Genomic DNA, 25,074 nt, shown 5'->3' with positions numbered 1-25,074 from the left:
AAAACGAACTACGTTCCGTCAAAATCGCTCGCTGGCTTGTGGCTTATCAGCGAATGGAAAATTTTGTGTGTAATCATGAAATCGCAGTAGCTGAACCGCCCGCTTTTAAATTTGCCAATAATCAGCTCATAAAAAAGCTCAATGTAATTGACGCTTAAGGGAATTTTGTGTCTCAAAATCGTATGCGATTGACAGTCTGTTTTAAAATCCATATTAATAAGTAATGTTTTTAATTATTTTTGTTTTCCTACTTCTATTTTGTTTGTCTTCATACATAAATAAATAAAAAAAATCATATTTTTTTGATTTTGGCTGTTTTTACACTGTTTTTTTTAGGTTTTTTTAAATTTCCCGATATCTCGAGAATTCCCGATTTTTTTTCCTGGAAATCCCGAATCTCGAGAATTCAAAATTTCATCATTTCGGGAAATCCCGAACCTCGAGATTGAGATTTTCTCGGGAAATACTCAACTTTAGGTATATTGGCAGTGAAATAGATCGAACCGTCATAATTGAGAATATTTAAATGAACGTCATGAAAATTGCATTTGTCATCAGTGAAAATATATCAAAAAAACACAAATAATCAATATACAGTTACATACAATTTTATTTTCAAAATAGTGATTTTACAAGTACCTACAATTGAATAAGAAATGCAATATAAACTAAATACAATTTAAAAAAAAAACAGAAACGACACACTAAACTAATTTTTAAATACTATTTCTTGCTGTTTTTGTCCACAACAATAAGTTCTGGTGTAAAACGTTCTGAATATCTGTCAGTATTTGTTTATATGCAGAAAAATGACCTCTCAACATCCATAGAGGTGATTGGGCAAAATTTAAATAAAGGTGCGTGTGTTTGCTTGACGTTTTATGGTAAATCCAGGCCTTTTCCATTAATATAAGCATCAATTTTGTATAGATTCTAGGATTTTTCGATAAAATATTTCGTTTATGTCTCTTATCTCACTTGGGATAGAAGACAATCGTCTTTTAACATCTTCCACCATTTCCAGTGACTCTGTCGTGTCTCCAGTTTTGTGATTGCTTCAGGTAAGAAAGAAGAAAGAAAAGTGAGTCTCAATCATAGCCAAGTCCCTTTCTATCGTCGGGCAATCTACTATGTTTTGGCATATTTCTATGGACACTGAATCTTTTTTGTTAAATTTTTTAACTATGTTTTTTATTGCTTCAAAATTCTTTGAATAAAAATGAGCTGCGTTCAGCCACGTTTCCCACCTAGTCAGCACAGGTTCTGGGGGGAGTGGTAGATTAGGCTGATCTTCTTTATAAACTTGGACTCGAAGTGGTGCCTTAATAAATACTTTCTTAACACTTCCAATTCAACTTCCAACAAAAACCCTAAAATATGCATTTATTAATGAAATATGCACTAATCTCCGAAATATGCTCTAACGTCTCAAATATGCATTTATATGCACAATAAAATTTTATTTTTGGATTCTGCGTGTTTCAAAATGGATTTCTGTGCAACTCTCATAGCTGTGCATACACCCTAACAAAACATGCACTAGCATATAAATCCGGGCCCTAGTCATCACGTAATGTTAAAAGGCCACTATCTCTCAATAGTTAGAGGTAAGTTGGAAATACTGTCACCAGTTTGTGTACTCAAGTATCGGATGAAACTACCCATACTCAGTACGTGTGGCCCAATAAACTTGTTCCAAAAAACTTGTGATGATATCATCGCGAGTCGCTGGCTAGTTGGTAGACTTTCAATACTGCGAGCGAGAGGTAGCACTTGAATGCGATTATAAAAATTATTTTAATTTATTAGTCTACGCATCCACCATCTTATGTATAAACAAATTGGTCATAAATTTTCTGTAGCAGCATATTATTCCCTCGGAAATGTGGTGACGTGACTGAGGTGACGCAGTTTACAGTAAAAAAAATCATTGTTATTCATTTTACGTTAACAAGAATATTATAACATAACATAAAAACAACTCATAAATTTAAAATGTGTTTAAAATTTTATAATTAATGGGACATTTCGAGAAGCCCAGCTCAGTGTATTTTTAGGGATTCTATTGAAGCCGATATTTCAAATACTAATATGGAGTTAAGTTTTAGTTCCAGTTTAGTATGAGACTTATGTAGCATTCGTACGCCAAGAGCTCTATATAGTATTCCAAATACTAATAAGTATTTTGGAACAAGTTTTAATACTAAGTATTTTTTTATACTGGTAGTAAGTATACCCAGTCTTCAAAATCAACCAGTTTTCCCACCTCTACTCTTAATGCGTCTACGTATAGAATAATAATTTTACCACAAAATGTTTCGTGATCAAAATCTAGTGCTACAATTGAAAAGCTTTATAAGACTCCATATAAGGCACTTTGTAAATAATAATATGTGAGATTTAAGTCTAAGCCTAAACTGATTATAATTGGTGATTAAATGTTGTGAAATTGGCTGTTACATAGTTAATCGCAAGCCCTGTGCACATATTCTATTAAATAAAATATCATTAATTTAATCGCTTGATTTAATACCGTCCCAATGCACTGACATAAATGTAGTTATCTTAAAATGTAAATGTATTACAAATAATTACAGTTTCGGATTTAATGAGATAAACTCGTCATGCATGTTTTATTTTATCTAATGTTTGTAGTTGACTAATTATTTTTTCTACCACGAAATAGATAAAACTTATTTGAATACTTCCATAGTGTCGATCGATACCAACTAAACTTAATTTCAAAGCGAGTTTTCAAACACAATATTTCGTCGATATATTCTGAAGGATTACTGATACTGGGATAATTAATTAGTTAACAACTCAGTTTTGTTAATCGATTGAATATTATTTTGTGACGTAGTTTCAATTTAAGAGAGACCTATTATCTTCTTAACCAAATCTATAGGAGTAAGTAAGCAAGTCATTCTTTCGAGGCTTTTAATCGTACTTATTAATATTTTTGAGCCCAGGCACTCCTAAAGAGGACGGATGAAGGCCGAGTGGCGGTACCTCATCGCCAAGGCGCTTGGAAAACATTTTAAGAACACGAGTTGTTATATAATGAAAACACGATATTTGGCAGCGTCGTCTTGGCTTTAATTATTGGATATAAAAATATTGAGATACGACTATACGATACGATATCTACTGCTTAAGGTGATGCCTTTACTGAGCCTTTTTTAAAGAGGCACCTAGCGGAAAAATACGAAGCTTGCAATTTGAGACATTTTTTTGATAATTTACAATTTCAAATGTATTATGTATCTGAAAACATTAAAAAGAAAAATATTTTTTATTTTAAGTCAAAGATAAACCTACAATTTAAGAAAAATGTTAAAAAATGTGAATTTGGTGCAGGGTCAGGGTCCCACGTTATTATTACATGTTATTTTATAGTCATATTTATTATTAAATTTAGTTTATTAAGTTTTCTCTTTTTTGACGTAGAGATTTTTGACTAATTCATAGTTTTAATATTTTTTATATTCATTTTAAAAAACATCGATTTTTATAAAAATATAAATGTGTATAACTTGAAATCCTTTTTATTTATATTAATATATAATATTTTTCTTTTTAATGTTTTCAGATACATATTTATTAATTAATACAGTTGAAATTGTACATTATCAAAAAATGTCTCAAATTGCAAGCTTCGTATTTTTCCGCTAGGTGCCTCTTTAAAAAAGTCTCAGTAAAGGCTTCACCTTAATCTGCAAACCGGCCAACTTCACTTGGCCAAATTGTTCAGGAAGGAGAAAAAACATAATAATTTAACTATCGAGCGGAATTTAACAATTCCAAAAATACACAAATAAACTGCACTATGAATGGGAACCACGTGTAAACCTATGCGCCCTCTTATAAACAATAAGTATTGTCAGCGGCATTCTGATGTCTTCATTTGGCGATACTATAATTGCCACTTTTGACTAAAGCTCTTCCAGTAGCTTCACATCTCTAAGGCAGTGACTTTTACCTGCCAATTCTAACACAATCATTTTTGTCTACAAATCTGTGGCATTGTTATTATCCTAGCAACATGCCCAGCTCATTACCATTGCATCGACGTTTGTCAAGTTCGCATACTATTGTCTGCTCGCTGCGTACCCATTGGTTTCTTTCGTGATGTTTTCGCAATATTCCAATTGTATTTATTTTTGCACGCTTCAGTATTAACGGTTCGTGTTTCGTATACCTACAGGACCACAGTTAAATTATTTTTATCATGGTTAACCACTCTGAAATGCAGCCTTTCATTCTCTTCTCTCAGGCCAGAGTGAAAGCTATCACCAGTAAGCTCTTATCACTTGATCGCTCCAGCGCTCTGAAACTATTACGCTGCTTTGTATTTCTTGAAGGCTACCCGAAACTGTAGTAATGCAGTATAATATCACCAACAGCCGTTTCTTTTATTTTTCGCGGAGTAAAAACCTTCGGCACCAACTGTTATGCACGGTTTGACCAGGCTGCTATAATTAGTCCAAAATTAGTTATTAACGATTTGATCTTATTAAAATACTTTATTGGATTAATTTATTAGACAATTGTATAAACAGGTATTTAACATACATAAGTTGACAGTATGATATCTGTAACAAGAGTGCAATTATATTGGCTGGGTGCTCAATAGACATATTTTGTTGTACTTGCAATATATCGTCACCGTTTTAGCAAAACCATCTATGTGTCACTTTTATCAAAAATGACTTTTAAATACCAAGTCATTCCTTATTTTTTTGTCTATAGGCCAGTAAAATGATCTATGTGTTGGGTAAACTCGCTCCGAAGTTATTTCAAAAAATAGAAAACAGCTATGTGTAAGGTTCAAAAACCACGGTTCACAAAAACAACTATGTGTATATTATAGTAACATATAGAATTATAGATGGTATTTTGATATCGAGAGTGTAATGTTTTTTTACAGTTTGGCTACACATAGTTTGTTTCTATGTTATATGCTATGCATTATGGTCTTGCACGACGGTTTAAAAGATGCTTTCTCAAAAAGAGAGACAGGAAATATTCAATAATTTCTGGAAGATGCCTACATGGTCAATAGGGTATAGGCGAGAATTAATTTAAAAGTTGGATAAACAACTACAAACGTCTCGATGACAGTGGCCAATTGAAAGCAACAATGACAGGTAATAAGAATCTGACTGAAGATAAATAATTGGTAGTGCAACCAAAAATCAAAACGGAGAGATTTGTGGAAAAATGTTACATTATGGTTGGATCTAATTCCAAAGTTCCCAGCCATTATTGCAGAGAAAATACCTCCAGGGTATATGTGGAATCGTGTTTCCGATCCAAAATACAAAAGCATGATGAATATAAAAAATGGTCTCTGGAAAATGGTCATAAAGCAGCAGAATATACTCCAGTATATTTACCACCAAAAAATCAGTATCCACCAACCACGTAAAGATCAATGTGCCATCACTGCCATCTGCTGTAGTTATAAAATGAAGAATGTTTCAGAAATGGAATACAATAGCCACATTATTATAAAAAAAAGATGCTAGAAGACCAAAAATGAAATGAAGGAGAGTACCAGAACGTGGACGGTTAGTAATCACAATGGATCTCCAAAGTGTGCTGCTATGTCCAAAACACAGGCACAAATTTATTATAAACAAGCTGCAACTACACAATTTCACCATATACATTCTTCATAATGTATCTTCTAATGAATTTGTCTCATCTCATCGAAAGCAGGACAATACAATGAAATAATTCTAATATCGGATGGGTGTGGATATCAAAACCGAAATAAATTATTCGCTACTGCTCTAAGTTATATCTTTAGAGAGAAAAAACATCGAGATTCAACAGCTTTTTCTGGAAAAAGGCTACACCATGATAGAGGCCGATAGTGCACATGCCACCTAAGAAAAGTATTTTAAGCCTCCAATATATTCACCATCTGATTATATAGCACATATGCGGCTAGCAAGACCAACACAACCTTATAAAATTAATGTCATTGATTTTTAATTTTTAAGAATTATGGATAAGATTAAATCTGGATTAAGTTCAATCAGACCAGGAAAACGAACCGGAGATCCTGTTGTATATGATTTTAAAATGTTACAGTATCTACCAGATGGAACAATCTTTTACAAACTCAACTTTATCAGTGCAACCGTTTGACTGCCTTTGTAATATATATAATGAATCATTGCCAATATCGCAGTCGAAATACATACATCTTCAGGAATTAAAAAGTGTAATAGAGAAAGATCACCACTATTTCTACGATAACCTAACATTTAAACCTGCTAATAGAAAGTAAACGAACTTATAAATATAATATCATCTCAGTATTGCATTAATAATTAATAAAATGATATTGCAATTTATCACTAACGCACTATGTATATTTCAACTATTATTTATGTAACAGTTTTTCATGAATTTATTATTATTCACATTTTGATGAATAAATTAAACTATGTGTATTTACAAAACGGTCAAAACAACTTATGTGACATCACAAACTGTATTTTTATTATTTTTGTATTAAAAATAAAAGATTTTTGTAAACAAAATAATAATCTTAGACCATTTTCTGATTATAATAAAGCATTCTTCATAATTTTAATGTTTAAATGTAACATTATTTTTTTATTCAGTTTTATCCTTCTCCTGCACAATTTGAGAAAGTGCACATAGATGGATTTGCTAAAACGGTGACGATATTCACACCAAACATCATAACTATCGACCCCATAATATACATCACAATGCATTATTACTTCTCTCAATATTGTGGGAAGATAGATACTTTTTAAAATCACACAATAAATCTAACCTAAATCGGTATTTAATCTCAAAGGTATCCCTTATTTATTGATGGAAAAATATCCCTTGTAATATAAAGTATTACTGTGAGAATTTGGTCAGTTGAGGCGTCTAATTACAAAAAGCGACATGTCCATAATTAGATATTTGCGGGAAACAACGTTTTTATGTTTCAAGCTTCAATTATTTGTTTTAATGTTTGTTTATTTTTTCCGTTATATTCTATGTCGAAATTAGAACCAGATGGCAATTTGTTTCAGCCGATAAACTCTTAAATGTAATAAATATAGGCAAAATAAAATTGGATATAGCGCTACTTGTACCTCACTTTTTAATTTTGTCCGCATAAGGCACATGTTTCCGTGGCACTGTCATGAATTTACCGGATGCTACAACATGGGAGACGCCATTTTTAATATTGAACGTTACCTTATTGGTTGACTTAAACACGCGCGAAATCAAACAAGCTTTAAATAATATGAAACACGGCCGTGGCGCTTTTTGTAATAAATCGAGAGATAAAATATTTTTTTTCGTAGGGTTTTGTCGCGTTTGGAATTTATAGATCAATACATATTGTGTAAAATTACACAAAGAATACGTGCGTATTTTTTCTCGATTTTGACCGAAATGTAGACTTATCGCTTTTTGGAATTAGAAGCCTCAGTTATTGACTTATATTGAATCATATTGTAGTATTATATTGATTCACATCTTATATTTAATATTATTTCATAATACAACACCGAATTTCGAAGGCATCGTTTGCTTTTAGGCAGCACAACTCAACGGCGTACAAACAATTAAAAACTCTAATGTTTTCTGACGAAGTTTTCCTTTACAGTGGCAATAATATTTAAAAATTGTCTTCCCAGCAAGTCGTCTCGCAAAACTCAAAAAGAATACAATGAAATTTATTTTCTAGTTTTACAGACATGTTACAGGCACAATAAATAGATATCAATTTATTATTATGAAGCTGTATTTTTTTTACATTCAAACTCTCATAGAAGCATTTAATAGTATTTATACTGCAGTAAAGATTTGTGCATTTATAGACATAACACATAACATACTCCAACGCAATGTTCATAATTTACAACAACAAAAAAATATATATCTCTTGTAATGGAAATAAATAAATACGTCTGTTGAACATGTGTAATAAAAGTATTATACAATAAATAACCCGATTTTAAAAGAATGTCAGCTTACGATAGTGTGTAGGTATTTATTTACTTATGTGCATAACTGTCTCGATATACTGAGTTATTTGGAATATTTATAACTTATAAATAATTAACCGTAGAACTTAATGACAATCCGAGAATCACCGTTAAGTTATACGGGTTTTTTATAACTCGAATATTTAATTTTGGAATATATTTAGTATGTTTTGGTAACATCTGCACACAGAACAGATAATAAATAGAATTCCGATAGGCTATATTAATTTACCAATACAGTAAATTTTGACGCAGTGTTTTGAAAGTGCAACGACTGTACGAAAATATAAGACGTAGCAGTAAGTACCCAGCATCGGAAGTGAAGATGCAGGGAACTCAGAAATAATGGGAACTGAAATACCTAACGGGCAAGGAGAAGCAGGCAACCGATCTCGAGTAAAGAAGAAGACGGGATAAATTTAAACACGTGTCAAGAATACGTCATACGTCGAATACTGACAACTGCTCTCGGTTTATGCATTGGCGATCATTTAATATCGGCGTATTACACACACTATTTCACGTCTATAATGCGTGGTTCATTTCAGTAGGATACTCACACATTCAAAACCCTACGTCAACATTTACTGTATTGGTATATTATATTCCTCTTCTTCGGTGGCGTTACAGCTCAAGTCGAGCCCTGGCCTCCTCCACCGCCGTCCTCCAGCCGGAACAGTCCTCCGCACGTCTTTTCCAGTTCCTGATTTTTATCAGCTGGTTGGCATCTTTTGTAATGTTATCACCCCATCGTGTGCGTGGCTTTCCCACTGGCCTTTTCCCCCCTGGGTTTCCTTCGAGGATCTTCTTCGGTATCCGTGACCGTATGGCCTGCCCAGTTTAGCCTCTGGAGTTTTATGAAGGTAGAGAGTTTTGAATCTTGGTATAAGCGGTATAGTTCCGTGTTGTACCTAATTCTCCACTCCCCACCATCATTCATGGGTCCGTATATCCGCCTCAGGATCTTTCTCTCAAAGCAGTCCACCATTTCAGCTGCTTTCATATTTAGCGGTATATTATATAGCCTATCGGAATTCTATTTATTATCTATTCTGTGGTGTCCAGGTTTAAGTCATGGTTGCACAAGATTTGGTTCAACCTTGGGAACGCAATGCTTACCTGTTCATTCAGACGTCTTACTTCCATGTTTTCGTACGCGGAATATAGTTATTTGATCTCGATATTTTAAAATTATTTACATTCGGAAAATATTCGTATAAAAACTTAGTTGTTATTTAAATTTCACGATATTATTTTCGATCAACAAATTATATATTTTTTTATTACTGAGATTACGATATAAAGTTAATATCTTACATTTTCTCACGAGTAACCGGTTTTCACGCATTATTACTACGGCTTTTACTACGAAGTGATGTTGCATTTTTTTATATCGAGACGGCCGTGAGCCATAAATTGTATAAACTGTAGCCAATAACGCTATCATTTTATAATGTTATTAACAATACAACATTATCTATCAAATTGTTTCCAACGTCGTTCGGTAAATACATAGTGTAAAGTAAACATGATCATATTGATCATATTGTATTTTAACACATGTTTGTTATCGTTTTTTGTTCTTGCGTATTAGGCCTGTTTCAGACGGGACACCGGTGTCGCGCTCGATATAATAAAGGAGGCATTTGTATTCGAATAAAGGGGCATTTGTATTATGTTTATGAACGCCCAGAGCTAATGAGTCAACGCATTATTTCGCGTTATAAATTAGAACATAAAACTGGCTGCGGTACAGTGTTGCCATCTTTTTCTATGTTAATTATAGTACGAAGGTGTAAAAATTTTAGTATTTCTGAAAAATATATAGTACAGGAACATTTTACGTCTTGAATCCTTTAAAATTATAGTATTTTGGCATATTTGGCGTAAAACTATAGTATTTTACATTTTCGCGAAATTAAAATTATAGTATTGTACTATAATTATAGTACGGTTGGCATTACTGCTGCGGTAATAAAAACAAGTGTATTGGCGGCTCCGGAAATTAAGCACGGAGTATTATAGATCGATCGAAAACAAGGCATGTTTTAGTATGCCAATTGCGTTGCATTTCTCAGCATTTCTGTAGATAAACACTCCACCTGTTTATGTCTTCTTCTTCTTTAAACATGTTCGTCCTTTAGTTGGAACCAGTATTGCAAACTGTCAATGACACAAATAGCCAGATGGGGTACGAAAACAAGCTATTTGAGAAAATAAAATATCAATAACTATCTGTTTTTGCTGATCGAAAAAAGGTGTAAAAATCACATTACATTTTCCCAGAGACCACATGGTCGAGCCAGGTCCAATGTCGCCTCTTCACTCTCAGCGTGACGAGATGCTGCTTGGTCCACTGTTCTTATCCCTTCGTTACTCATAAAGTCATACCACCCAGCACACCCAGTATCCGTTTCAATCTTTATTTAAGATTAATGGTGACCATATTAATACCTCTGCGAGTGAATTTGAAAACTGTAATTTAATACAAATGTTCATTTCAAATAATCAATACGTACCCTAAGTATCTAAAAACATTTTTGTGAAATAATTCAGAAATTAACTTACGATACAATTATAAAAAAAACTTTTTATTACTTACATATTATATATTTCGCTAAAATGTACGTAGGTTCTTCAATAATTAGTTGTCTGTAATGGTTTAAGAAGTATAATTGGTAATTAAGTTTTAAGTTTAAAAAAAAAACACATTTTTCTGGAAAATATAAATAAATTCTTACTTTCCCTTCCCATCAAATTAGATTTATTTTTCGGGATTTTGGAACGTCAAATATATTTTGATTGTCGAGATTACCCAGATTATGTATATAATGTTATATAGATAAAACTCGAATGATATCGACAAGGTATAAATATAATAATTACCTCTTTGCTTGTCCAATATACGTGTATATTTTGTATTTTTTTTTTTAAATTCACCTCTAGATAATAATATTGTGTCCAGTCAGGAAAGAAATTGTTCCGCCAGAGAAAAAAGGTTGGGTGCCACGGTTATGGACGGGTACAAGGCAATTAGTTCGTGTATTGGTTGAAAACATTTCGATTGCTTTTTAAGATATAAAAAAATAATCGTCCTAACTGTTTTTGCTGACCTCATCATATTTAAAATATACATTTTCTAAAATCTTTTTAGATAATTAAATAACCGGTAATCAACGATACTTGCTTGAATTTTTTGCGATGTATCAATCCAACTTAATCTAGTAATAAAGGTTTTAAATAACATCCTTCTTATTTTATATGTAAAGTCTAATTGATAAATAGGTAGTTACCTACGCTACTGCAATCTTCGACCATCTATGTGCAATATTAAGTGGTTTCTAAGTAAGTAATAATTATAGGGTCGGTGGAGAACGGGCGAAAGTCAAATAAGTCTTTATTCTAATATTTATTCTTATTATAAGTTTTAATGGAGCAGTAGAATAATATATTTAAAAACAAATATGTCATTACAGCAAACCTGTCTCCTATTCTGTTAATGTCTCCTTTTCTGTCCGCATTTTGTATTATGGAATACATTTATGGCATGTACTATATTGAAAATTTATAAATTTTGCATTATCTCTTTGGCCTGTTCTGTTTGACTTCAATCGTGCCCGGAAACTTGTACGTATGCAGTTCGCCGTATCACAAATTCACCGTGAAATGTTGTATCGAAAATATATTGCTGTATATTAAAGACCGTCCAACCTATTTGGGTCGTATTGTACTGACATAAAATTCATGTCTAAATAAAACACGGTTCTTGTCGGTTTACTCTTTACAGGAAGCCCAGCAGCAAACATTTTTTTAAAGTAGCCGGATATACTTGATTATTTGTTAGGTTAGGTTAGGTTTTCATTCTCGAATTCATGAATTTTGCCAAATTCAGATATAAAAATTCAATTAATGTTCATATCGAATCTAATAAAATTGGAGGCCGTATAGTATACGGTCATCTCTTTCCGATAAGAAAGCTCACGGCGAACTGTGCCACGGTGTAATGTTTTACGTACAATTTACATGTAACCGACTTTAATATAAGAGATTTTGTATGAGAAAAAATGTTATGCTATACGTTGATGATAGAAGGTCACTTTATAAATTATCCATTCTTCCAAATTCCAAAATCACTTCTAGTTGCTTTGTAGGAAACTATATTGTTTTAAATTACACTATTTTCTATAACATAACGTTAAGACAAATGAGAGATGCATGATGAATATAACGCGCAGGGATCGAAAAATAAATAAATGAAATTTATATGGGAGAGAAAATGAAAGTATTGGGCTCATTACATAGTGTAACGACTTTAACTCATTCCGTGCGTCCAACGCAACAGGTGAGTTGCCAATTAGTTGGCCATTAGATACTATTAGCATGTTAATTAAATAGTTATTAACAGGTCCCCAGTGAATAAATCTGTCCACCGACCTAACCACTAGCAGTTGCGTTCAACCTCTGATGGAAGGGTCGAGAAATTTGCAGCTGGGTTAGACTGATGTCAAGTTTAGCGGAAATAATTGTCAACAAAAGACTAATGACCGATAATAGTAGAGGCCTTTATCAGGCTTTACCTACAAGTAGATCGAGAATGGCTGAGATGATAATGATGAAGTATGGATATTAAAATCTGTAAAAGTCGTTATCATTTTTTTTGTTATCGTCGTAAAAGTTTTGATCCTAATTGTGTTTCTTTGAAACTTTTTATTAATCATAAATAATTAGTTATTCTCCCAAATATTGAACATTTTTCCTTTGTAATAAAAATGCTCCGTATCTATCGAAATATCTTGCAAATAAATTCCTCGTTTTGGAGACGTAACTATACTTAATTATGACTAACTGCCTTAATAAAGTTAATTTGAAAACTTTCTTCCCAGCTGATTTTAATATCGGGCCGTATTCCCTTCCTCCAACGAGCGACACGACAATATTGCTGGCGCCAACGCATTATAAGGAATTAATTCAAGACTAAAATCTCACGTTTCAATAAATATGTACAGCCATTTACGCTCCTTCCCTTCCTCCGTCAAAATTTCCTGTTCAGTGAACACCATTATGTTGATTAAGACGATGCCCTGATAATTATAGACTTAACTAGACTTTAACTTAATAATACTTGTTTACGTTGTTTTAAAGTCTTGCCTATGAGTTAATATTGCACAAGCGATCGGTAGGTATACTAATACGGAAATAGAAATGGACAAATATATAGTTATCCACATTTTGTCATAATATATTATACTTATAGATAACCGTTGGATCTAGGCTCCCCTCCCCCACCTCACCACTCCACCGCTGCTATCTGACCACTTTATTAATTATTTAGGTATTTGGAGAAAGTGCAAAGTTTATATGATCGCGCCGTGGATTTATGAACGTGCAACACCTCCGTATTGGGCCGCGTAATATCCGCATGTCGGAACTGACCTAGAAATGTTCACTTAGGACACTTAGGTCCTAGATTGCTTCGTCCTACGTAGTGTGGTGTGATACAGGATAAAATCAGACACTGTTGCACACAGGGAATGTAAAAATAACGGAATGGGTTATCTTCTGCGTGAGGCTGTACCAAGCCTTAATGCTCGACTGTGGAGAAATATGTGATAAACTTAAACACGTGTTAAAGAATATGTTTTTTTTTATATCCATATCTGCGTCAACGTCCAACGAAACGCGCATTTACTTTTGGTAACATTGTTGATAACATTCATGCGAGATTTAGATGTATTGCGTTTTATGGCATGTTCGTCATTAAGTCGTAAATCTAAACTAGCTTCAATGCCTTGATCCGTGGCGACTGGCTTTCACATTTCTATCTTAATCTGTTCTACGGTTGTATATGCGCCAAGGTGTTCGAGCGTTAAAACAACATAACATAAAGCGATGGTACATTCGTACCTATAGCTCGTAACAAAATGTGTTTTGTCTTTAATATTTCGTTGACGTAATAATGTCATAAACGGTATTCACTAGAAAATGTGTCAGAAAAGACGAACGACGTGTCGCGTAACCTATTTTATAATTTATATAAATACAAAATTGAAGTTTTTTTTAATATTGATTGTTGTTTTTTTTTCTCTCAACGGTTTTTGGATAATTTGCTTCTCGCTAATTTTTGTTACAGTTGATCGCAAAACACTTTACGCGTCATGGACATTTTTTTTCGGACATACCGGGAGAAGTCGGAGTCACCATTCTCAAGGTAGATACAACATTATTGACACCATACAAATTAATAAATAAAAAAAAACATCACAATAAAATACTCGCGCCCTTTTTGGAACGGCGATATTTTTTATCGTTTTCAATAACGTGCAGTTGTATTTTTCACTAACAATAACAAACTGAATTAAATTTTCCCAATATGAGGTCGACTTTTATCCACTTCAAAAAAACTAACGCATTTTCTTCGCCCCAGCCCAAAAACTGTACTTATGGTCTTATGGTACGTTTACATCTGACACTTATACCATTATACTTATTTTATGTGTCGGACATAAAATTTCATTTACTGTTTACACCTGCATATAAAATTCTGGCATACTTCTCGTTGAAATAAAGTCTCGACACTTTATTCAATGGCAACATTGGAATAAATATATGCGGTGTTTACATATGATATTGTAATTTATTCGGACACTTATTTTGTATACTTCTCAAAAACGTTATGTCAGTTGTCAATATGGGAATGTTAAAAAAGAAAGCAGCGAGTGTTATTATTTTAAGTCTTTTGCAACAAAAAGGAGGAAAAAATGGTCTAGATGGGTGCGGGAGTGGATTCAGCGACGAGAAGAACTAGGTGCCTTCCGTTTAATGTCAGAGTTTAAAATCGAAGATCCAACTCAATTTGTGAACTTTAGTTTGCAAGATTGGACCTTTTGCCAAAAAACAAGACACACAATTCAGAAATGCGTAGAAGAACGATTAACAGTAACATTGCGATATCTAGCACTTGATCGTCATTGCATATTCAATATAATATTATCGTACCTAATACGAGTGCAGGTGTGGGCCAAAATGAATTAGGTAATACCATTTGAAGCGCATTTTTTCTTCACAGAGTGCATCAGAATTAATCGTATGTGCCGAGAACAAGCGATATTTTATTTTCGAACAAAATCCATAGAACACGGCACATCCGATTTATTTCTCATTGTCTATGATTTTTGACAGATCGCTACAGTACATTTATTAACGTAAACGTTGGGCATACATTCATGGTGTACCTATGATTATTGATTGTCTGTTGTTTTAGAAATATACATATGCAATTCACTAGGTACCTGTCAAACTACGAATATTGTGTCAGGTACTTGACATAAAAGTAGACGGTGGTCCAACTTCGGTGATATATCGCTCCAAGTTCGAACTTGTCGAATACGCGGTGTTTACATTTGCGTATATAAGTAGATTGAATAAGTGGTAGGTGAGAGTCGACACACGCAAAATAAGTGGCAGATACAAATATACTTACTGTTTACACTTAAGTGAATATGGTGTCATACATAAATATGACGATATTAGTGTCAAATGTAAACGTACCATTAGATTATCTTCATATCCCTGTAGAAACTTTGATGACGTGATATTGTTCATCTAAGCACCAATTTACTGTGTAAAATCATTATTTTAAAACAAAACAACAATTTTACACTATCTGTGGGTCTATTCTATACGAAAGGCAATTATTTATTTATTTATTTGAAAAAGACATATTGAGTACATAACAAATTTATAATTCAGGACGTTCACAACATGACATTTAGAATAAAAATTACAAGTAATCAGTTCAGAAAATCAGAAAAAACAAGGTGGAGGAAAAAAAAGAAAGTAAAAATAGTTTTATACAAAAGAAATAAAAATAAAAATAAACAACAATAATTCAAAAAATACAAATTAAACAATAAAATAGAATTTAAAAAACAGAATATATAATGGATCGCCAAAAATATCTACATCTCTAGGGAGTGCATTGACCAGCCGCACAGCCCTCGCAATTGGTGCCTGGTGAGCCTGACATGACGAAACAGCTTTCACCCAAAATAGGTCATGGCTTGCGACCACGCATGTAATTGACGGGTGCGTAAAAAATTAATTTTTCTAGAATATCGGGATTGAAAATGATACCACGTGAGAGCAGGGAAAAATGCTTTAAGAGCAGAAGTGACCTATGAGCTTCAAGAGAATGAAAGGCGAGCATGCCTTGAAGAAAGTTAGTCGGAAAAGACTCGTTTGAGAAGGTGTCAAAAGAAAAATAAGTATAAACTTTAAAATAGAGATGACGAAGAATTTTTTTCTGAACACGCTCGGCACACACATCGGCAGATATCGACGGTAGTTTATCATATTTTTCTGTTGATGTATTATAATTGTCAAAACTGTATAATATCTCGCTCTAAAAGTTAACACAGCCAAGAGACAGGCTGTTAAAATATATTACCTTTTGACAGTTTAAAAGTTTAACGTATTGTAACAATTAACCGCCTCGATGCATAAATATGGTAAACTACCGTCGATAGCCGCCCTGTGTATAGAATAGATCCACTGGTTTCGTTTTATGGTGTTCCGAGGTGAAAGCAAGGAAGAAAACGTCGTGGCTAGGGATTGCAATACCTGTATCCCAATATTTTGGAATACCGGTATTAAAAATCAGACAATACCGATATATTCGGTATTGAAAGTTGAAACAAAATGTATAATTTAACATAAAAGATTTAACAGGACTGTAATTTTTTTTTGTTGGCTTGCGCAATATCTAGTTTACTTCCGTTTCCTTTAGATGTCATTGGTGAAAAGCAATGACATGTGCTGATTTGCGAAATACATTTTCACTATAGGTACTTGGTGACTTCCATCATTTCAAATTTATACGAATGTTTCGCCGGTTGCTCGCGGATTTTAGAAGTTGTCAGGTGTATGGAGAAATATAATTTTGTTGAACAAAAAACTGAGCAACATTGTGTTTGGTTTTACTTCTCACGGGATAGAAGTAAACATATTGCTAAGTGTAAAAAGTGCAATAAACTAATAAAATATATGGAATTACCAGTGGATCGGGCCCCCAGACTAGGATGTTTGGCCGGTCCCCCTACCTATCGCTTAAGGTAAAGGCAGTGTGACGCGCTGCAATAGCGTTTTCCAAATGGTGTACCGACAAGAAGATCTAGGCGATAACCGAAAGTCGCTGTAGTCGAATTGCGATTAATTAAATAGGAAGGACTTGTTGGTTCACAGTTTTAACACGTGGACAACTCGTCGATAACCGGAAGTCGCTGTGGTCGAAGTGCGACTAAAACAGGAGGGGCTTGTTAGTTCACAGTTTTAACACGTTGACAAGAAATTCTTGTTCGACAATAGGTACGCGGTAAAATTAAGGTGTATTTATTAGAGCAAATTTGTGATCTGTGTTTATCTCACGTATCTGGTAGACTCGACATGACGGGCCCTTTCTGAGCCCGGACCCCCAGGCTAGAGCCCTGTCAGCCCCCCCTTTGTGGGGGCCATGGGCCACATACATATTATCGAAGAATGATTGATATAAATTAATTGAAAATTGAGTTTAACTAATATGTATGCTTATTGGTAGATACTATTTTTTCCGTATATTTCACGAATACCGGTATAAATACCGGTATTCAATAGGAAATACCAAAATACCGGTATTAGTATTTTCATTCGGTATTGCAATCCCTAGTCGTGGCTAAAAGACTTCCAAGATTGGTGTAGGAAACGAGGTATCGACGATCTATTCCAAAAAGCCCTTGATTAACAACGAGGCGAACGAGATACATAGGTACTTGATGAAGAATGAAATCGTCTAGGTCAGTTGTCGAGAGGAAATGTCCACTATTCTACATGTTGGATATCATAACGATTATTCGAAGGTCGGCGATTTACTGGATACCACTTACAAAACAGAACACACAATATAGCTTTATCATTTTTACGCCATACATTTCGGTCCACCAATTTTGAAAATGTCTGCCAGAATTACTACTAAGTACTAAGATTCACCAAGTTTTTGTTTCTTATTTGGTGCAGTAATTTTTTACTGATAGAAATGATTTTTTTTGTTAATGTATTAATTAGTTTGGTTCTTTACGCACAAATTGACACCTTTGCTCCGATCAGATGAGGCATTCTGTCGCTACAGTGGTCTCAAGCATTGTAAATCGATCAAAATTAGAGGTTCGTGGCGCGACATTCCCCGCCGCCTGATGAGGTTAGGTTATAATTATAATATGTTAAGTTAGGTTAAATGTGACGCATAAAGCCTAACGACCTTCATAATAATATGTAATTATATATTTACATGCCACAGCATGCGTGAAACTCCACAAACGGTCGTGTAAATTCCCCATTAACAAAGGTGTCCGGCAAGGGGATACCATTTCACCTAAACTATTCACCGCTACTCTTAAGGAAATATTTAGGAAACTTGATTGGGAGGAAAAGGGTGTTCCAATTAATGGGGAGCACCTCAGTCTCCTGCGCATTGCAGATGATATAGTTATTCTTTCACAAGACCCGAAAAACCTAAGACCTAAGGACCGTAAGAGAAACGAATGGGTTAGGAAGCAGACAGGAGTACGCGATGTAATAGACGTTGCCAAACAGCTGAAATGGAGATGGGCAGGGCACATTGCTCGCCGAAAGGACGGCCGCTGGACAAATGCCGTCATCTAGTGGTACCCAAGGGGCACAAAACGGCCACAGGGTCGCCCTACAAGCCGCTGGATTGACGAACTGGTAAAGTTCGGCGGAAATGCGTGGCAGCGAACGACACAGGATCGAGAGATTTGGATGAAGCTTGGGGAGGCCTTCATCCAGCAGTAGATTGACCCCGGCTAATGATGATATATTTACATTAAACATAATGCTTTTTCTTGAAGAGTTTTTGCCTGTAATTTTTTATACAATGCGATCTGTCATTTATTATTGTTATAGATATTTTTTCTCTTCAAACACGTGCCATGAAAAATCATCTGGCGTGCCACTGGTGGCACACGTGTCATAGGTTCGCCATCACTGACTATATATTATCTTACTTTAATGTATTTTAAAATACTCATTTGTAATTTCAATATAGGCATAATATGCTTTTGAAGAGCATGCCCGATCTCGAAAGACACCATACGGCTATTATACTCCATTGATACACACTATTCGTTTTTCCTTGAACTGTCCTTTACAATATACGTGGAAATGACCTTATTTAACCCCGACGTAATGATGGATACCGCAACTTACTTAGAAATAATGTGAATAAATCACATTTCCTGGCACATTGTCTGGCGATGGCCGTGCATTATTTTTGCGGATGCCCTTTGCGGGATTAAAGGAAAAACCGACGCACCGAACAATGGTGTCATTTGCAATGGCTGTCTATGGGCACAAGCCACAAGTTATTGCATAAACATGTACTCATTGTTGCATATTATTATTGTAATATGAGTCAGTTTATGACAACCACGAACCCTAATAATCTAAATCAGTGGTTTTCATAGTGTTACTTAGGCCCGTTTCAGACGGGGCACTGGTGTCGCGCTCGATATAATATAGGAGGCCTTTGTATTAGAATAAAGAGGCATTTGTATTATGTTTATGAACGCCCCAGAGCTAATGAGTCAATGCATAATTTCGCGTTATAAATTAGAACATAATACTGGCTGCGGTAATAAAAACAAGTGTATCGGTGGCTTGGGAATGTAGCGGCCGACTGAAAAGTGTACCGGACACGCGTTGATTCATTAGCTCTGGGGCATTCATAAACATAATACAAAGGCCCTTTTATTCAAATACAAAGGCCTCCTTATTATATATGAGCGCGACACCAGTATCCCGTCTGAAACGGGCCTTACTGTCATTATTACATTACAAATTATACCATCAAGTCTATTCTAAATATGTAGTTAACACGGAAACACATTTCCGTTATTTTTATTGCTCCAAAATAAAACTGATATCACTCAGAACAATTCCATAGATAAGGCGGGACATCTACAATAATTCTTAGCACGTTAACACGTCTTACTTGATTTCAAATGTATATCATTAGAATCTCCAATTGGATAAAAAAAAATCCAATTGGAGATTGTGCTGCGATACATTTGGAATCAACTAGGACGTGTTAACTGTGTTATTCATTGACATTTGACATCTCGCGGTTAACACAGTCATGGGCAGTCATGTTAAAAAATATCACGCCTGACAGTAAACTTATCGGGATAATTAACTGCCTGAATTCGATATCATATTTATCATTTGTTTTATTCCTTTTGGAGTTAGGAGCATACTTCAGTGAAACGGCAAATAATTTTCAACTATAAGTACGACGAAATTTTGGACTGGCAATCTGAGAGCGAAAGTCGAGCTGTGAACACGTCAATTTTTTTCGTGATGGCGACGGGGGTATTAATTCTTAAATCGTGTAAACATGACTAAAAAACGTTACCCATTTTCTTGATAAAGAAAAGATGTCAATGAATATATTATTATTGTTACTAATAGAACAATAAACAGAACATTAAATGGACGCATGTTGGATTTATATGACAAATTATATTTCATTCGGCACGTGTCATTTGCACAATTAGCGCATCGCCTAGCCACGATCTTTTTAGACCATGCCTCAACTGAGGTATAGCCTTAAATGATATGTTAAAATATCCACGCTAATATGGTAAGAAAATAAGTTAGTTGGCAGAAAATATACTAGATTATCAAGTCGTAATAAATTATGCATATTGTGTTCATTAGACAAAAATAATTATTATCCAAAATTGCACAGTTTGGCGGCATATTCACGAAATTAAATGAAGCATGTATTTCCTCTTTTCTTTTGGTCATGTCAGATCCTAATAGTAATAATAAATAAATTTTGTAACGCCTCGCTGTCCATAATGAGAACAGTACCATCAAGGTTATGATTTTATTCTCATTAAAAACTTCATATTAATAGAATAAACTGCCTGTCCAGGGGACTCACATATGGACCATATGGTCACCCGATGTGTGATATTTGTTATCATATCAAAGAAGGAAGCGTGCGCGATAATTATTATTAAAATTAAAAATATATACTCATATAATACTATACAACACCACTATTTTTACCACGTTTTTATTAACTGGTATTCTTGTTTATCCAGTACAAATTTTTTCTTGTTTATCCAAGATTTTTATTGGAAAATTGAAGATTTTTAACTAACTTCCCGACTAGCTAGACATTTGAAACTTTTAGAATATATCAGAACACGACGACAATGCATTCTTTTAATACTTTTTGCCACCTTTAAGCAGAATTGAATTCATTTTCAGTTAATTCTGTTTTGTATGAAAAGTTATTTCGGAAGAAATCCGTAATCCAATCCACTATTATTGGTTGCTATCTGGGGTCCTAGCAACTAAATTATTAATATATACGTGCGTTACTATGGAAATCAATATGAAATGTCAAAATGACATTTCAGTATTATTTCTATCAAGTACTTACAATTTTTTTGATCGTTTAAGCTAGTCAAGTCAAGTTTATATGATTCAACAGAAAATTTAAAAAACGTTGTAAGTATATAAAAAGTTCTTTTCATCTTATAATTATTTACCACGTTTTTATTAGCTCGTATTCTTGTTTGTCCAGTACAAATTTTTTCTTGTTTGTCCAAGATTTGTATTGGACGATTGAAGATTTTTAACTAACTTCCCGACTAGCTAGACATTTGAAACTTTTAGAATATATCAGAACACAACGACAATGCATTCTTTTAATACTTTTAGCCGTCTTTAAGCAGAATTGAATGCATTTTCAGTTAATTCCGTTTTGTATGGAAAGTTATTTCGGAAAAAAATCGTAAAAAGTAAAACACTATTATTGGTTGCTAAGGGGGTCATAGCAACTAAATTAATAATAGATATACGTGCGTTACTATGGAAATCAAAATGACATTTCATATTTATTCAGTATTTCTATAAAGTACAAAAAAAAGTATTTATTAATACACAGAATTGTCAAGTTTATATGATTCAACAGAAAATTTGAAAACGTGGGATATAAAAAGTTCTTTTTATCTTGTAATTATTTATTTATTAATTTGTTACAGATTGAGTGCATCAATCACGACGAAATTGTACTTAATATTTCTACAAACACATTAATTTTTCGAAAACATAACACACATTATAATAATATATTTTGTATTGATTAATCTGTCCGCTGTCTGTCACGGAGAGGGAGAAAAAATATCATATAATACGAAACTGCAGGAGAGAGCGAGAGGAGAGAGGGAATATTAAAAGTGGTAGGGTAAGAGAAAACATACATAAATGTGTGTGAGAGAGGGAAGAAGAGTATATTAATATACTAACAGGCAGAATATTATATTAAAAGTGGGCAGTACTTATTACGCCCACGACGGCTGAGCGGCTTACGCGTCGGATTATAATGTCGTGGGTCCCAGGTTCGGATCCTGGGTCTGGAAAATACGCATCTATTATTTTTCAATCTGTGTTTGGAGTCAGAGTATGGCCCTAATAGGTTTAGCAAGTGGCTAACATGCATTTCTCGTAAAAACAAAAATCTGTTCATACAAACCTCCACACTGTGGAGGCACATAATGATCCTATTAGGATCGGACATTATCAAAAGAAAGTAATTGAGAGAAAATATATTATGTAGGTACATAATATGTGTGAGAGAGGGAGAAAGAGTACGTTAATATAATAATGATGGTACGATAAAACAGAACGTATACGCATGACAGAGAGGGAGACAGAGAGAATACATTATAAGTGGATAGTATTATTGAGTGTATCGACAATAATGTTGACAGGTGGCACTACCACATGATAATTTTGTCTAATAATTTAATAATGATCGATACCTGTGTCGTCTTCTCTGAAGTACATTATTAAGTAATTGGGTTAGAATTTACGGTACTGTTCGGTTAAAGCGGATACAGCGGAAAACGCATTTTGAAAATAGCCGATAAACTGGATTATTTGTTAGGTTAACCTAACCAAACCTAACCTAAACTAACCCAAACTAACAAATAATCCAGTTTATCGGCTATTTTCAAAATGCGTTTTCCGCTGTATCCGCTTTAACCGAACAGTACCGAATTTACTTATTAAATTTGCATTTTGCGGAATGATAATTAAGTACAAATTATATTAAATTCCGCAAATGTCGGTTTATTCTTCGATATGTTTCGATTGTTACACCACTATCAAGTCAAGTACACTGAATTTAATGTCTCTATCCGTGAGTTAGGTAGGAACAGACTCCGAGATAAATGATTTATCGTTGTAGTAGTCTCGATAAGTAAGATAATCCACAAATACAATTTTGATTTTTTCTTTTAAATCGGTTTTCTGCAACCCTATTAAAATGCAATTTGAGGGTACTGATGGAATTTCAATTTAAATTCCAATTGATGTTTTTGTTTGATTAAAAATTTTTTTTTACTTTTTTTCATTTGAGTGATGTTTGCGACCCGGTCTCACTGTTCGCCATCTTTAGGCATTATGCATATCTACTCACCAATGTATTAATTATGTATGTTTATACGTGCATTTGCCATTAGTGATTGTGCACAGTGCCTGAAGGTGCCGAAAGGCGAATCCCGGAAAAATGACTCAAATGGAAAAGTAAAATACTTTAATTGATTGTAAGCTAACTTCCAATGTTACGATAATGTGGTGTGGAGGTCGCAGTTTATTATTATTAAATTATTTAAAAAAATATGTTGGGAACTCGTGCAGGTACCAGTGGCAAAGGGTGGAGGTAGACTGTTAAGATCCGCCATCAATAGTGCACACTAAATTTTCTCAGTAAGGCATAAAGCCCACCAACACGGCGCTCGGTGCGCTCTCTACGAAGTAGGCCCCCTCCCACCCGCGCATTACCCTTCACCTATGTAATAAGGGGCTCAAGGAGCACAAAATAATTATTATTATCAGCGTCTCTCATAACAAAGCAATAAAAATATTATTAAATTTCTCGGGGCTTGTAATTAATATTCACGATGACATTATTATACCAGCGAAATATCGGACACGCAATAACTAAACAAAGAGTTCACTGTTATTAAATAATGGCTTCTCGCCCGTCTATCGACGACGCTGCCAGGAGCCTGATTTTGCTAGCCGTGTTCAATGAATGGACTACGTTGTATTTTCGTTAATTCGTATCGCTGAGAAGCCAAAAAACGATGACTCATGGGGCAGGCGGGCACAATGTGTCGTCAAATCCAGTGTGCGCTGGCGTATTTGATTACGTTGTATTTTCGATGATTTACGCGCCACTTGTGAAATTTTGCGCGAGAGCCTCACTTGCTGCGTTAAGTGGGTTTTACGCCTAATACGTATTTGTTTTCATTGAAATATGACTACAATTAATTTACAGATGGTGTTGGTTAGTTTTATGAATTCAATTATACCCTGCTAAAATGAAGCCATAATAGATAATAGTCAAAAAATACTCGTCTATCTATATAATATCTAATATATAATCAATTAAATCATACCCACATTTATTTTCTAGATTGAATATTATTTTTTAACTGTTAATTATGTATTTTTAATCCAACGAAAACAAAAATAAGTATGAATGAAAAAGTGTGCACAATTTTGTCGTATCGTCCAAAATATACCAAAACTATTATTTATTTATTTATTTAAGAATACAAAACATTGTGGACATAACAAATCTAAATTCAAGACGTACACAACATGAGATTTACATTATAAGTTAAACATTACCCTCACAAGGGAGACGAGAATATAGAAAAAGAAATATATATATAATAACAAAAAAAAAATATCAAAACATACTTAAGTACAATTTAGTACAGAAAAATACAGTTTCAAAAACAAAATGCAAAGTACCTACATCATTGAAAATGTCTATGTCTTTAGGGAGCGCATTTACTAATCTTGCACCCCTCGCTAATGGTGCCTGATAGGCTTGACACGAAGAAACGGTTCCAATCCAGAATAAATCATGGCTGCGACCACGTAGGTAATTGACAGGCGC

General features: G+C 34.0%; 1 protein-coding gene across 4 annotated transcripts in view; it reads left to right on the top strand.

Annotated features, from left to right (window-relative positions):
• Window positions 1–25,074, top strand: part of LOC147073579 (tripartite motif-containing protein 2-like) — a 197,970-nt gene that overhangs the window by 108,018 nt on the left and 64,878 nt on the right. For 2 of the 4 annotated variants that reach the window (XM_085944830.1, XM_085944829.1), the window contains exon 2: window positions 14,167–14,244. The exons of the other annotated variants lie outside the window; for them this stretch is intronic. In XM_085944830.1, the coding sequence (XP_085800956.1) occupies window positions 14,192–14,244 (53 nt within the window). In that variant the 5' untranslated portion in view covers window positions 14,167–14,191. The remainder of the gene's footprint in view (window positions 1–14,166; window positions 14,245–25,074) is intronic. 4 annotated transcript variants of the gene reach the window in all.

The sequence above is a fragment of the Rhyacophila brunnea genome, unplaced genomic scaffold (assembly GCF_057557595.1).
Source record: "Rhyacophila brunnea isolate RB1 unplaced genomic scaffold, BYU_Rbru_1.0 scaffold_17, whole genome shotgun sequence".
In the NCBI taxonomy this organism is placed as follows: Eukaryota; Metazoa; Arthropoda; class Insecta; order Trichoptera; family Rhyacophilidae; genus Rhyacophila; species Rhyacophila brunnea.
This window is presented reverse-complemented; position numbering and strand designations above follow the sequence as displayed.